Here is a 15,635-nt window from a genome sequence, read left to right on the forward strand (position 1 = left end):
TCCATAATGGATGTCATTAACATTGACAACAAAAGAAAATCCAGTTAGTCTTTTATGACCAGTTCTCACTGAAGCCAGGCTGGCTCTTTGAAGGCACATTTCCAAATCTTTGCCCACCACGCATTTAATGTTTCATGCTAGATCTCATCATCCTGATCCTCACTCCTTCTCTCATTCCCGCATCTGGAAGGACCAAGATTTTGGATGAAAAGAGTTGGCCATGGGGCAGCGAGGTGGCACAGTGGATAGAGCACCAGCCCTGGAGTCAGGAGGACTTGAGTTCAAATCTGGCCTCAGACATATAACACTCACTAGTTGTGTGACTCCAGGCAAGTCCCTTAACCCCAATTGCCTCACATTAAAAAAAAAAAAGGTGGCCCTGCTCCAACATTCTCTGTAGCTCAGCACATCCGTCCTTACGCATACAACTTATTAATGGCTCTGATCTGTGTATTTTGTGCTCTCATTACAAATGATCTACAAGTCTGGGGAGCATGCAGGCTGTGTGTTACAGGTGAGAGAGTGCTCACCCCAGTTCAAGTGCTGCCTCAGATGCTTCCTAGCTGTGTGACCCGGGGCAAGTCACTTTACTGATTTGAACCTCAAATTCCTCACCTGTAAATTAGGGACAATTATAGCTCCTGCTTCACAAAGTTGTTGTGAGGAACAAATATGATGACATTTGCAAAGTACTTTGCAAGCCTAAAACACTAGATGAGTCATTTATCCCCATTGTGGGGCTACTGGTAACTTCACAGGATTGTATATCTAGAGCTGGGAAGGACCCCAGCATATCCATTTAGATCAATTTTAGAGATGAGAAGTTAGAGAAAGGCGGATATGTGACCTGCTCAAGGTCACACAGACCAAAAGAACCAGGAATGAGATTTGCCCTCAGGTATAAGGAATGCAGGATCAGCACTTTCCTCTCTACTGTGCTATTGCCTATAAGCTCCTTGAGGTCAGGGTCTTCTTTAAGAAGCTCTTCATTTACCCTTTGATAAATACATAAGGGCATTTCCAAAGCTTTGGCACTGGCAAAAGAGGCACAATAAAAAGACTTTCAAACAAGTCTAGAAATTCTGGCTTTTTGAAAGATTCTAAAAGTAGACATATGCAACTATTTCCCCATCTTCTGTTCAGTGTCTTCTAGGGTTTTACTGGTTAATATAGTTTAACAAGCACTTGTTAACCCCCTCCTAGATGTCTTTGGTTATTGTCCTTTGTCCTCAGAGGACCAAAATGCTAGAGTCAAGTTTCAGTGTGCTAGACTGGGGCTGATCAGACCAACACGAGCTCCGAAGACTCTACCATGAGTTGGGCACAAATAGTCCATGTGAACATTTGGGCTGGATTCTCTACATGTGTGCATCTCGCTCGAAGACTAGATGTCTAAGACTGTGCTAGAATCTGAGGACATGAAGACAACACTAAAACAATGCCTACCCTCAAGGAGTTTATGTTTTGCCAGAGGAAGAATCCATTGACTGAACAGCTCTACAGCTCATAATACAGCAGCTGTTGGATTTGTGTATGTCTCTTGCTGTTGAGGATTATGATAGGAGAGAAGCCCAGAGGGACAGAATTTAAGATTTTAATAGGATCTCAATGGTCATCTTGTCAAACTCTTGCCTGAAAAATCTCCACTATAATATAGCTACCAAGCCCCTTCTTGAAGACGCCTAAGGAGAGGGAGCCGAATGTTGAGGGTGCCCATTCTACTTTGGGGTGGCTATAATGGTCAGGGAATTTTTCCTGACTTCTCATGGAAGCTTGCCTCCTTATAGCTCCCAACCATCATTCCTGATCCTGCCTTCTAAGGAGGGTGTCTAGGTTCAGCTATGTAAGCCACAGCAAATTTCAAGGATGCCACAAGAAACAGAACAAGCCTAGCAACTTTTCCACCTGGTAATCCTTCAAATGCTTGAATCCAGCTGTCATACCCACCGTGAGTCTTCTCTATGCTAAACACCCTCCATTCCTTCAACCCATATTTATTGACATGGATTCAAGTCCCTTCATTATTCAGAATGCCCTGCTCTGATCACTTACCTGCTTATAAGCATCCTTAAACAATGGCACTCACAACTGGGCATGGTCCACCAGATGTAGTCAGGGAGAGCAGACTATAGAGGGATGATAACCTCCTTATTGCCAGAAACTTGAATTCTCTTAGGGCATTTTAAGATTGCATGGCATCAATTTAATCTGCCTCATCTTGCTGGGAACTTATGGAGCTTGCAGTCCATTAAAACCCCCAGATCTTTTTTTTTTTTTTCAGACAAGCTACTGTCTAACCATGTCCCTCTCTTATCCTTGTAAAGTTGAATTCTTGGACCTACGTAATACTTTGCATTTATCTCCACAAAATTTCATTCTCTTAGATTCAGCCCAATACTCTAGGCTGTTGAGATGGTTTCAATCCTGGCTCTGTCATCCCCTGTGTTAGCTATCTCTCTTAATGGTGTGTCATCTGCAAATTTGCTGAGCACATTCTACATGTCATTATCCAAGTTATTGACAAACAATGTGAAACAGAACAGAGCCAATCACAGACTCCCTTGAGCACTTTCCTGGAGACCTCCTGCCAAATTGATAATTGAACCTTTAATGACTTCTCTTTGAGACTTGCCATTTGAACAGTCCAGGGTTTCTCTAGTTGCCTTATTGTCTATTCCACATTGCTCCATCTTCTCCATAAAAATAGAATGAGCTATTTTTTCAAAACCTTCCCCAAATTCTAGGTAAACTAGATCTAAAAACACTTCCCTAATCTACCAGGATAGTAACCCTATACAAAAAGAAAACAAGGTTAGTCTGGCATGACCCATTCTCACTGAAGCCATGCTAGCTTTTTGTAGGCCCATTTCTAAATATTTACCAACCACCCATTTAATGATCAATTCTAAAACTTCTCCAGGAATCCAAGTCAATGGCCTATAGTTTCCAGACTTTAATTGTACTCTTCTGTCTCTTTTTTTTTTTTTAAAGAAATATGTTCAGGGAGAGGGGCACATGGGGTGGAGGGGAGGTGGGAAACAATAGTTTCCCTTCTCTTTTTTTTTTGGTCCCTTCCATTTTTGTCCATGATCTTTCCATTTTAACTGGTACTTTTTTCACATTTTTCAGCATTCACATTTTTCAATTCTTTGAGGACACAAAGATATAGTTCCTCTGGACCAGATCAGTTGAATTCATTACAGATAGCTCAGGGCTCTCTTATCTCTTTCCTACAATAGGGCAGCATCTCCTCATTGGCCATTTTGGTTCACTCCTATCTTGTCCAAAGGCCATTTGCCCTAGTGCAGAAAACAACCAAAATGAGATTTGGGCAGGTCTACCTTCTCTCTATTTTCAGTTCTTGCCTCGTTCACCCACATAGAAATCTTAGACCTTTTAGGATTCATCTTTCTCCCTCAATATAGATTAAAAATCTGCAACAACTCAATTTTGGGCTTATCTTTAGCTTCCTTTGTCAGCCACAGGTCATTCTGAGATTTAGTAAGCCTGACATTGTTTATTTTTTAATTCTAAATTAGAATTTTTTCAAAATCCTGAAATTTTTATGAGACTGTCCAATGTGCTTATATTCATCCTTCATTAAGTGACCTTGCTTACATTTCTTAAACAAAAAACTAAATTAGGGGGCAGCTAGGTGGCGCAGTGGATAGAGAGCACTGGCCCTGGAGTCAGGATGACCTGACTTCAAATCCAGCCTCAGACACATAACACTCACTAGCTGTGTGACTCTGGGCAAGCCACTTAACCCCAATTGCCTCACCACAAACAAACAAACAGAAAATTTATTAGCTAAAGAATTCCTTGAATACCAATAGCAATTTCTTTAGAAAACTATCATTTTCCCTGCTAATTGGAATTGCTTCCCTTTTTGTCTTCAGAATCTTAATCTTGAAGGGTCTACTCTTTCCACCCCTGACAGCTTTAGGATTTTAGTCCATGATGTTTTCCATATCCTTCTCTGGAGAGTGTTGAGATCCCCTCTTTTCAAATTTCCAATACACATCAGACTATGACTGATTTTCTTCTTTCTTGCAACTTCAGGAGGGAATGGTTCCTTCTGCCCAGGGTTCCCATTTTCCACCTCAACATCCAGTTTCTCCCTATTAGTGAGATTCAATTTCATCATAGAATTTCCTCTCGTTGGCTCCTTCAGTTTTTGTTGATGGAACTATATATACAAGTGAATGAGCTAATAACTAGTCTTCCTTTTCCAACCTTCTGGGTTCACAACCTAGGTGTCATCCTTGACTCCTCATTCTTCCTCATGCCTCCTTCCCCACATATGTGATCTATCGTCAAGTCTTGGCAATTCTTCATCTACAGCATCTCACCATTCCTCTTCTGGTCTCCACTCACATGACCTCAGTCCTAGCTCACATTCTCATTGCCTCTCACCTAGACTATTTCAGTAGACTCCCAAATAGTCTTTTTTTGGTCACATCTCTCCTCACTCCAGTCTGTCCTTCACAAAGATGCCAAGTTAGGGGGCCTAAAGAAGAGGTTTACATTGGTTCCCTGCTCAGAATGTCCCAGCAGTTCCTCTCACTACTTGGAGAAAATACAAATTCCTCTTTAGCCAACTTTTCCAGACTTATTTCACGTTAGTCCCCTTCATGAACTGCAGGTGTAACCATACCATCCTAATTTCTTTTTCTCCTCTCCATGCCTTTGCACAGACAGTCCACCATGTCTGGAATGGACTCCCTACTCACTTGTGCATTTTAGATTTCCAGTCTTCCTCCTGTACTCAACTCAAGGACCACCTCTTACATGAGGCCTATCTTCATCCTCTCCTTGCTCTTCCTCCAAGCACTAGTACTTCCTGAACTTCCCTTCTTTGTATTGTGTATGTGTATATGTGTGTGTTACACATATACACACACATATACATTATATATTATACATATAACACACACACACACATACACACACACACACACACACACATATATTTCTGATTGCTTGTGTGTATGCATCCCATTTCTCCTGATAGAGTGTAAGCTCCTAGAAGGCAGAGATTATATATATAACATATTATATAATATATATAACATATAATATTATATAAATATATTATATGTTTTATGTATATGTATATATATGCACATAATCTTTTTATCCCCAGAACTTATCATGTTATTTGACATTTAGTAGACATTTAATAATAGCTAGTGAATGATTGATTTATTGTATCATGCCCTGGAATTCAATCTGCATAAGATCAGATTACTCTCTGTATCAGAGCTATGGATTCAGTTCATCTTGATAACAGACTGAGTTTCCTAATATCAGCTGAATTGGGAATGTAATTATAACTGCTGTGGTTTGGGTGTGTCGGTCATGGGTCTGCCATTAATCATGGAAAACAAATGGTCTTATGCTCTATAGGGGGCATGGCCAAAAGACAGAGAAACAAGACTGTAATAAGAAGAGTTGATGTCCTTTCAGATCCTTATCTCTGGCATATTTGCAGGCTTGTTTGTTGACAGGTTTTCTAAAACCCCTCAGTTGTGTAGCTGGGAGTCTTCATTCTGAAACTAGAAGTGGATTTCAGAGGTTCAAATGGCTAAAAGCTGTATGGAGCTGTGTACCTGCACCCCTTTGAAAATGCTTATCCTAATTGGTTTCAGAGAAACCTGGGATGACTTGTATGAATTGATAGAGTGAAATGAGCAGAACCTGGAGAAAAGCTTGCATTGCCCAACCACATCTCCAGAAGACTGGGATGAAATCTGCTCTCCACCTTCTGCAGAGAGCTGATAGACTCAAAGTGTGGATGTGTCCAAAGTGGGGATTGTCTCTTTTGCCACTGGGTGTGGTGAAGAAGTGAGGTGAAAGGGAGAGATAATGATGGGGCTACCAAAAATAATCAAAAAAAGGAAGAGAAATAAGAAAATGGGATCCTCAAAGCATATAAAAAATTACACGAAGGGGAAGAGTGGGAAACAGAGACAAGCAGGCTGGCTTTGAAAATAACATGTGGAATTGATTACCTGCTTAAAGGGAAAGGCAAGCTGTATGTCAAAGAGCTTTGGGGTTTTATGTTCAATTGACTTTTTCTCATCAACTTTATGGAAATTGATGTTGGATTTAGTGCTTGTTAATTTTTAAGAAAGGGGCTATTAATTAAAAAAAAAAGATGATTGTCATAAGTTGTTGGCCCCAGAATGATGGCATACTTTGTTTTCAGAAACTACAGAGAGCCCCAATCACTTTTGCATGTTTTAAGAACAATTTTAGTGACTTGGGTGTACACACATCGTGTAAAATTTGTCAATTTCAGCATGCAACACTCATGATAGAATCTTCAGAAACAAGCTGCTTGACTGTGATCATTAGAAATGCCTTTCTTATAAAGGATTTGTGCCCAAACTGGGTCATTTTTCCTGAATCCAGGCTCATTTGGATAATGTTATTGAAATGCTATAAACAGACACAGGTCCCTTCCCTTCCCCTTCCTTGGTTTTTTCAGCACAAGTCACTTGGCGGCAGGCAGCTGCTGATGGCGGTTCCCATTAATTCAGCTTAATGAAAGGGCCACCCAGCACATATGAACACATTTCATTTTCCAAATTCCTCAGGGAACAGTGTGTGGCTGGCAGAAAAAAAAAAGATCAAGAAGCCTGGGTTCATAAATACATTTTGCTTATTCTTGTAAGTGGGACTTAGATTTAGTGATTTACAATTTTGCTTTTGGCAGGATAGATCTATTTTCTAAAAGGAATGACAATCGGTATAATATTCAAACAGACTTTCTGCAGCAGGATCTTTATGAGCAAAATGAGAGTTTCTCATTAGTAAAATTGTTTTGGAACCAAAGAAGTTGCAAGTCATGGCTGGTGATGATCATTTCTGAGTTTGCATTTTCCCAAGAAGTTTTATGGACAGAATTTGCCTGAAGGCCTTGCTTTTGAACTATGAGCTTGAAATGTAACTCTCCTGACTGCAGGCTAGAAATCTCCTTTTTACAGAGATGATTAGAATTGGGTGTGCATTTGGGCTTTAGGGGAATTAGGAAGAGCTTTTTTTTCTTTTGGCTGAGTATCTTTGAGGTATTAAGAAATCCGTCCTTCTGGTGATACTCTGCCTATGAGTTATGAAATGCTATGGTATCCTAAGAAACAAAGGTGAGGATCTCCTAAAGGACAATAGAGAATATGCATAAAGGGTGTGCACAGATGGCAACATGCTGTAAAATAGGATTTATATTGGAAAAGTCATGTGAAGGACACATCCGAGATATGTATTATCGAGGGGTTGGGGGTGGGGAGAAAGAACAGTTGCACACCAAGAAGGAGGGCTGAGGGATGCCCAACCTATGTATTCCATTGCTAGCTTCATGATGCCAAGGGGAAGCAAGGAGGTTCACACGTGTGTTGGCGGACTTCCTTTGGTGGACTTAGGAAAATAACTTGGATGAAAGTTGCAGGATGGATAGGCTTGGTGAGTTGTAATTTACATTATTGCAGGGAATACATACATTCCTGAGATCAGATATGCTATTTAGGTCTCTCTTGGGGGAGAGGTAGGTTTAAAGACATTCTTTGCTCCCAATTTCTCTGTGATTACCTCCTCTTTATTTTAAAACTATTTTCTCTGAGAGACACAGGGCCAATGATGATCTTGGAAGGAGGATGTTAATAGGCTTGAAAAACATTTTGTCTTTTTGTCTCAATGTGTTGAGAGCTAGGTGGTGCAATGAATAGAGTGCTGGGCCTGGCATCAGGAAAACTTGAGTTCAAATCCAGCCTCAGAGACATCATAGCTGAGCAACACTAGGCAAGTCACACAACCGCTGTCTGCCTCAGTTTCCTCAACTGTAAAATGGGGATTAAGTAGCATCTACCTCCCAAGGCTGTTGTGAGAACCAAATGAGTTAACATTTGTAAAGTATTTAACACAGTGCCTGGCACATAGTAGGCACTTAATGAATGCTTGTTCCCTTCCCTAGTACTTTTGACATAGTTGTTATATTCTTTTATCCATTCATTGAACAAGAAGAAACAACCAACAGAACATTTATTGTCTTCATGAGTAAGAGTGCCATGTTATATTCTCAGAGCTTACTACATTAGCCTCAGGTAAATGTCTGCTGTGTCTCTGAAGGATGGACCATGGGAGTGCCTTCTCTTCCAAAAGGACACTTGGCTTGGAAAGCTGCTTTTTTTTTTTTAGACCAAAAAAGACTCCATTCTCTCTTGATGGCTGCTGATTGTCTATGCTTTGTTCTTTAAATTCTAAGAGAAGAAAGAAAATTATTTGAATATTTTTTCAGAAATGCCACCTTAGATTGCCACAGCTTTGAAAGTAGAAAATCTCTTAGTCCTTGCTACCTGAGGGAGCCCCAAAGACTTGTATAGCAGTGAACTTCCATTCTCTTGTTCTGGTTTTCATTGATTGTGTCCTGGACATCTTAGGCCTACTTTGGTGGGTTCATTGAAATCTTGAAGAAAAATGTGCTTCCCAACACATTCATGGTTGTTTGACCTTGACACCTGAGGAATGTGTATCTACATCGACTTCTGAGCCCAAGGAACCAGCGTTGTCTTGCCAAAAAGATATTTCTAGTCTCTGTTATATTCACGAGCTCTTAATTCTGAATTTGGAGTATTGTGGCCCTATTCTATTTGGAATGAGGCACATGATACCATTTCTACTGTCATGGTATAAGCAAAAATGGCCCATTCTAGCTCTTTTCAGCTACTGGATGAATAGGGGAGCTATCCACTAAAAGACTGTAGTAAGCCTATATGCATCTTACTCGGGGTTGAGCCATCCAGCCTGCTGTATGCATCAGAGTGTAACAGAGAGGGTGGTGGCTCTGGAATGCTAATATTGACATTTCAGCTCTGCTATTAATTAGCAGATATGGCCTTAGCAGGTTACTTGCACCTTCTGGGCTATAGTTTCCTCACAAAAAGGGGGCTGGACAGGATTATCTTTAAGTTACCCCCCCATCACTAATTTATACAATGCTGTCTTGTGGCTTATTATGATAAAAAAAAACTAAAGAAGACATAATTTGGTGAATGTGTGTATTTAACTTAATTACCACTACAGAAAATTTCTAGATGGTTAGAAAAAATCCACAGCAGAAGGCATTCTTGGCTAGATGGCATCCTTATTCTGTTAGACTATGATTTGCCAGTGAAAATCTTTGTAGTATTAGAAAGCATACAGCTAGAAGGTACCTTGGGTACTAACTCTTTTGATTTTGTTGATGTAGGAATATTTGTTAGTGGCACGTCTCTGCTTTCCCAGACACAACTGTTTGGTCTTCTGACCACCGATGCCTCCAGTTACTGCAATTTGGCCCATTTTCCTGACTCTACCAGGTGGTTTCCTGGACCTTCAGATAAATCTATATAAATGGACAGAGATTTGGTTCAGAGATCCAGATAAACTCTTTCCAGGATATCAGAATGTAGTGCCAGTTAGACTACTAGTGATGTTCCCACCAGCATCATGATGGAGGCAAGAAGGCAAGTTTTTTTTAGTCAGGTTTTTTTAGACTGATGTGGCTCCCAAGAGCACTTAACTCAATATTGCACACATGGACTCATGATCCTCTGAAGAAAGGTTTTATTTTACCGTCAGTGGAAGCTGATGCTATGGATAAGGGAGAAAATGTCTATGAGTCTATACTGCTAGAAATTGACTTACTTTCCAATGATCCCAACTTGGAAATGGCTTTCTCCCTTGAGAAGCTGCAATTCTCCCACGACCTGCAATAAGAAATCCTGCTGGTAGTATTCTTGCCACCTCTCTTGACTATTCCAAAGGGGACATTGCCACATGCCTTCTCAAGGAGCAGGCCACATCTGGGCTACTTGTGTGCTCTCATTGAACCAGATGGAAATGATTTATTCTTCCTAGCAATCTTGACTTAACTCAGCTCATGCTTGCTGTCCAAGAAAGAAGAAACCAGCTCGAATCATGTTCCCATTTGTATTTCTCACTCCATGAAGTCCAAGTGTTGGGTTCCCCCTTCCCAGGGGCATTTCTTTCCTTCCTCTCACGTTGCTGTTATGCACCAGTCTGGCTATGGCTGGCATTTGATGGTGTGGCATAACATTTTGTTGACCTTTGTGTTTTGCAGAGACTGTAACTAGCATGCCAGCATCTACTGAAAGAGCAAGCATGCCCTCAGGTAAGTAAAGTTAGCCATCATCCAGCTTTATTCCCTGGATTCACCAACCTGCCTGCTGTCTATACCTCTACTAAACAGAAGCCTTTCTGCCTTCACAACTTCCCCCCTCCTTTTCCTTTTCCTTGTCTACTAACAACTTCATCAAGCATGGTCTGCCTTCTGGCTCCCATTCCGGCTTCAGTTTGGGGAAGATTGCCCACAATTGCTGATGTTTGTGATCAAAACCTGAACTCTGAAACCAGTCTGAGGAGGAGGAGGATTTCCATAGATAGTTTTAAAGTTGTGGCCATTGGCCCCTCTGTCTCCCTGATACGCCAGTACTTTCTGTTCAGACATACTCGAATAACAGGATTTTTGTAGATGGTATTGGAATCCACAACACTGGTGCCTTTAGCACTAGAAGCCAGGATACTATGATCTGGCCAAACTTTTGAATAACAAATTTGGTAATTACTATTAGGGTCTCTTCTAGGACATGATTCATAGGACAACTTCTGACCTGTTGGCCAGGATCTGAACTACACATTTGAGAACATACGATCAGCAATATGGTTGCTGTCAGTAAACATCTCCATCTTGAAAACTTCAAAAGCAAGGAATTGTGGGCCAGATATAGTAATTATAGCTGATTCCACAAGTTAAGAAGACTGAAGTCATGTACAAGGAAGATCCTCATGAATTACGGTTTGAGAACTTGTTCGTAGAGTTCTTATTCAGTGTCCCAATGCCAGTTGATTCTTGCCCACCCCAAAGAGTGAGCAAAGCAAGCTCATAGGCTTAGGACTTGGAATTTGATTATAAGGGTCCCTCATGTCAGTAACTCCATCTGAAATACTCAGCTCTAAGAAGTCATGAACACCGATTCTATACAGCCACAGTAAGGAAAGATGGAATGGACTGAGACTAGAAGAAGAAGAACCAGAAAGACACTTGGAAGGATGTATGGTGTCATAGGTTGAAGTCATAGGTTACAAGTCACAAAGCTTCAGGTCTAAAGAAGGGGGCCTGGAAACACAGCTGGGTTCATTCCTCTCTCTCTTGAAATTCCTCAGGGAAGTGGATTCCATCTATTTCCCCTCCATCTCCCCTACTGCAAGGAGGCTGACATGACTTGGTATTTCAGCCTCAGGAAGTCTGTGCAGCTGTGGAAAGTCTAGAGATGAGAGGATGAGGAAAATTCCCAAATTCAGGAGAAAAGCTGCAAGATCACAGGTCAAGAAAAAAAAATCCTGAATTAAAATGTAGTCTATAAGCAGATAAAATGATATGGGATCAAAAAATATAACCAAATCCCTAAAGCCTCCAAAAGACATAAAAGTATATTGTGCAGCTATTATAACACGGAATAAAATAACCAATATTACTTAGTGAATATGAGAATGTTGTGGACCTATGAAATGAACAGCTACAGCATTAAGGAGACACATAAATTCTGTCTGCCAAAATTGTCAATCTTGGAGACAGGGTATATGGAGATAACTTAAGAATCATATGTTATCCAGGAGAATACAATAAATTATTTTGAAAATCTGAATTATATAATTCAGGAAATAATGTCCCCCAAACCCCAAAATAACAACCCTCCCTCCCAACTCAAACTTCTATCTAGTACTTCTGAATAAACACAGAAAAGCAATGATAGAGAAAATCTACAGATATTCACCAGCCAAAGAGAATATGCTATCAACTTCCAGGCATGGAGTATTTGCTTTTAGTAATATAATTGATAAATATGTTTTTAATCAGCCATATATTTAAATATGAAGGAAAGACAATTCAAATCACTTAAGATTGTTTTTCATTCTGAGGAAAGTCTCAGGAGAGAATAATAAGTATATTTTAAAAAGCAAAAAAGCTCAAGCTACAATTTAAAACAATATATCCTACAAATCTGACCAATGACCAAAAAATGGGTGTTTGGTAAAAGAATGGCATTTGAGCATTCCTGGAAAAAAGGAGACAAGTGCATTGGTTATTCAGATTTAAAACACCTTCAATCATCTGAAGCACAAGGAGTTAAATACATTTATACATAAAAGACTAATAAAATCAATTCTCATGTCTAGTTTGTTTTTTAATAATGAAGATTCACATAAAGGTTAAATGAAAGACCATGTTAGAGATTATCAAGTGATTTTTTAAAAAGACCTAAAAGGTTAAAGCTTTAAGAGAAATTTTATGAAAAGATAATCAAAGTTGAACACTTTATTTGAACTTAAACCACTAACCTTTGACAAGTAAATTAATATTTTCTTTAGGGTATAACAAAATGGGGAATTGTGTAAATGTGGAGAGGAGGGGGAGAGAAAGGAGAAAAGGATACATGTCCTACTAAAAAAAAATAATCAATTTTGTATGGGAATTTATAGTTATATATATCAGATGTTTAAGTGATGCCGGTTATCCAAAATATCCCCCAAATTAACAGAAATAAGATCAATTAAATATCAGATAAAACAAATACCAGATTTTATTTGATCTGTTTTATCATCTGATAAATTTGGAAAAATAACCTTATTTAACTCCCTCTATGAGACAAATAAGTTCTAATACCTAAACCAGGGAAGGATAAAGCAGAGAAAGAGAACAAAAAACTGACATCAATATGGAATATTGTTGCAAAAGTTGAAATAAAATATTAACCAAAGATTAGAGGAATAATGTTTTTGTAAAAATTAGCATGTGCAAGTTGGAATTATATGAGATACAAGGATGATTCTGTAACAGGAAAACAAGTAACGTATTAAAGCTGATCATATTGATGATCATATTAAAGTGAAACCCCAACCTAAGCAATTATATGAGTAAATTCAGATAAAAAGCTTCTAAGAAAATGCAACATTCATTTATGCTAAAAACTGAAATAAAACCAAAAACAAGCTACCAATCATAGGCCAAAAGGGTCATTTTTAATATGTTGAAGTTACTTATCTTAAACCAAAGCTAACTTTGTTTGTAGTAAACTGGAAGCTTTTACCATAAATATAGGACTTAATTCTAGAAATGCCAGAGATAACAATAAGACAAGAGAAAGAAATTAAATACATAATCATAGACAAAGAGGAGATTTCTTTTAACTAATGATAAGATGATTTAGTTAGAAAAACCCCAGAGAATCAGCAAAGAAATTAAATCGGACAATTAATAGCTTCGGTAAAGTATCCAAATATAAAATAAATGCATAGAACCATCAATGTTTATTTATTGTAATACCAAAATGTATACAGAATTAATAAAGGGAAGTCCCATCAAAAGAGTTACATTAATAAGCTATCTGAAAATCAGCGTTCAAATGAACACTTGACTCATGAATACAATTACAAAACACTAAAGAAATTTAATAAGAACTTAAATAATTGAAAGGATACTCATTGCTCACATCTGGATTACAGCAATATAATGAAACTGGTAACCAGACTAAAATTAATTTACAAATGGTGCTATACCAGTTGAACTATCAAACTACTTTTTAGAGTTAGAGAAAATAATTTCAAAAATGTATTTGGACAACGAAAAGCTTTAGAATCTCAAGGATAATACTGAAAAAAAAAGTAAGAATGAAGTGTGGACAGATAGCATTTCCAAACTTTCAAATTATATTGTGAAGCAGCAGTTCTCAAAAGTATTTGCTATTAGTTTGGGAAAAGAAAAATAAAAAGTAGATCAGTAGAATATAATAGATAATACAATGAAAATGAGTACAATATACCTATTCTTTGATCCAGAGATTCCCCTACTAGGCATATACCCCAGGAAGGTCAATGATGAAAAAATAATAAGGTCCCATATACACCTTTTTATGATAGCAGAAAGAACTGGAGCAGTTGCCCATCATTTAGGCTAAACAAATTCATTTCGTGAAAGTGATGGAATATTAGTGGGCTGCAAGAAACAATGAATATGAAAAATTGCGAGAATAGTGGGATGACTTCTATAAAATGGTTTAGATTGAAATAAGAACCAGGAAAACGATATACATGTGGACTTGAAAAATACTAATGGAAAGAATAAAAAGCAACAAAAACTAGAAATTCCTCTGCATTATGATAAAGACATCTTTGCCTCCAGAGGAGAAATGAGAGAATGCAGGCAGCTCCTTTCCTTTGTAGTGGGAGTGACAATTCATGTGGAACATTGGTTATGCCATCAGTCTGGATCATATGTTGGCTATTTTTTCTGGACTGCTTCCCTGACCTCTTTGTCTTGTTTGATCAAAAAAAAAGTTGTTCTTCAGGATAGGGCTGGGGGAGGCAAAAATATGAAAATAAATGTGTTATAAAAATAAAATATACCAATAAACTTTTAAAAAAAAGAGTCTGACAGGGTGTCTTTGTTGATTTTTTTTCCCATTCTCCTGCTTGTTAATATGAATGACTCAATGATGGGGAGTTAAGGGACAAAGGGAAAAGGAAGATCTTCCACCAGCTTTTCATGCAGCCCTGGTAGCCAACAAATCTGTACATGTAGCCATTTCCCACAGATTATATATTATGTCTGGGAATTGTTTTCACTTCTCTTACACTCCCTACCAGAAGTCATTGTATTCTAGCTATCCCCTTCCCTTCTCAGTCCTTCAACTCTTTCCGCTTTCCTCAATATTATTGTTATTCTAAATTTAGGATGAAATGCTTAGGGCTAGAAGTGACCTTACAGATTATCTAGACGGGTATGACTCTTTGACTTTATTTTTTTCTTAGATTTGTTTATTTTTCTCAAAAAAAAAATTCCCTCACCATTCTCCTCCTCCTTAATTTAAAAACAAAAGAAACAAAATCTTTGTAAGAAATATGCATAGTCAAGGGAAAAAACCTTGCCTTGTACAAGAAACAGCAAGGAGGCCCGTGTCACCAGATCTCATCAGGTCTTTATCCATCCCAGTAGGTGGATCCAAGATGGCAGAGTAAAGTAAGCATTTTTGCTCAGTTCTCCCAATATTCCTAGATCTTTATCAATCCTGACGATCTTAGCAGTCAAAGGAATTGGTTGTGTCTGCTTGTTAATGTGGATTGACCCTACTCATAAGCATCCTGTTCAGTGGGGAGTACAGAGCTTCTCTGTGATGGAAACTGCAGCTCTCATAGATGCTGAGTCCATTTGGGAGTTAGGGGCCTGCCTCTCCGTCTCTGCTGAAGCCTCTTTTGTGTCTATGCTGCATATATTGTCCCTTATGGCCTTCAACTAAGCACCATTGTTATTGACCGTGGAATCATTAAATCATGGATGCTTTTGTTCCACTTTTTGTTTTCTTGGTTTCTTTTCCTGGGATCTGTCTGAGCATGGCACATTTGCAATGGAGACCTTTGCTTGGCCTGATGCCATAATTCCTCATTGCCTTTTTCTGTTTTATAGAGTACCCCACTAGAATATCAATGTCAACAGAAGGGATCCATACTTCTTCATGTAAGTACTCAACCATTCCATTAACTGGCCTTTACCACAGTTTTGTGATGACTTTCAAGGACTT

General features: G+C 38.7%; 1 protein-coding gene across 2 annotated transcripts in view; it reads left to right on the forward strand.

Moving 5' to 3' along the window:
• NRG1 (neuregulin 1) overlaps positions 1–15,635 on the forward strand; it is a 224,298-nt gene that overhangs the window by 39,511 nt on the left and 169,152 nt on the right. For both annotated transcript variants that reach the window (XM_078148157.1, XM_078148158.1), the window contains exons 4-5: positions 10,121–10,171; positions 15,521–15,571. In XM_078148157.1, coding sequence (XP_078004283.1) covers positions 10,121–10,171; positions 15,521–15,571 — 102 coding nt within the window. The remainder of the gene's footprint in view (positions 1–10,120; positions 10,172–15,520; positions 15,572–15,635) is intronic.

This window comes from Phascolarctos cinereus, unplaced genomic scaffold (genome assembly GCF_003287225.1).
Source record: "Phascolarctos cinereus isolate Bilbo 61053 unplaced genomic scaffold, phaCin_HiC Scaffold_9;HRSCAF=440, whole genome shotgun sequence".
Taxonomy (NCBI): Eukaryota; Metazoa; Chordata; class Mammalia; order Diprotodontia; family Phascolarctidae; genus Phascolarctos; species Phascolarctos cinereus.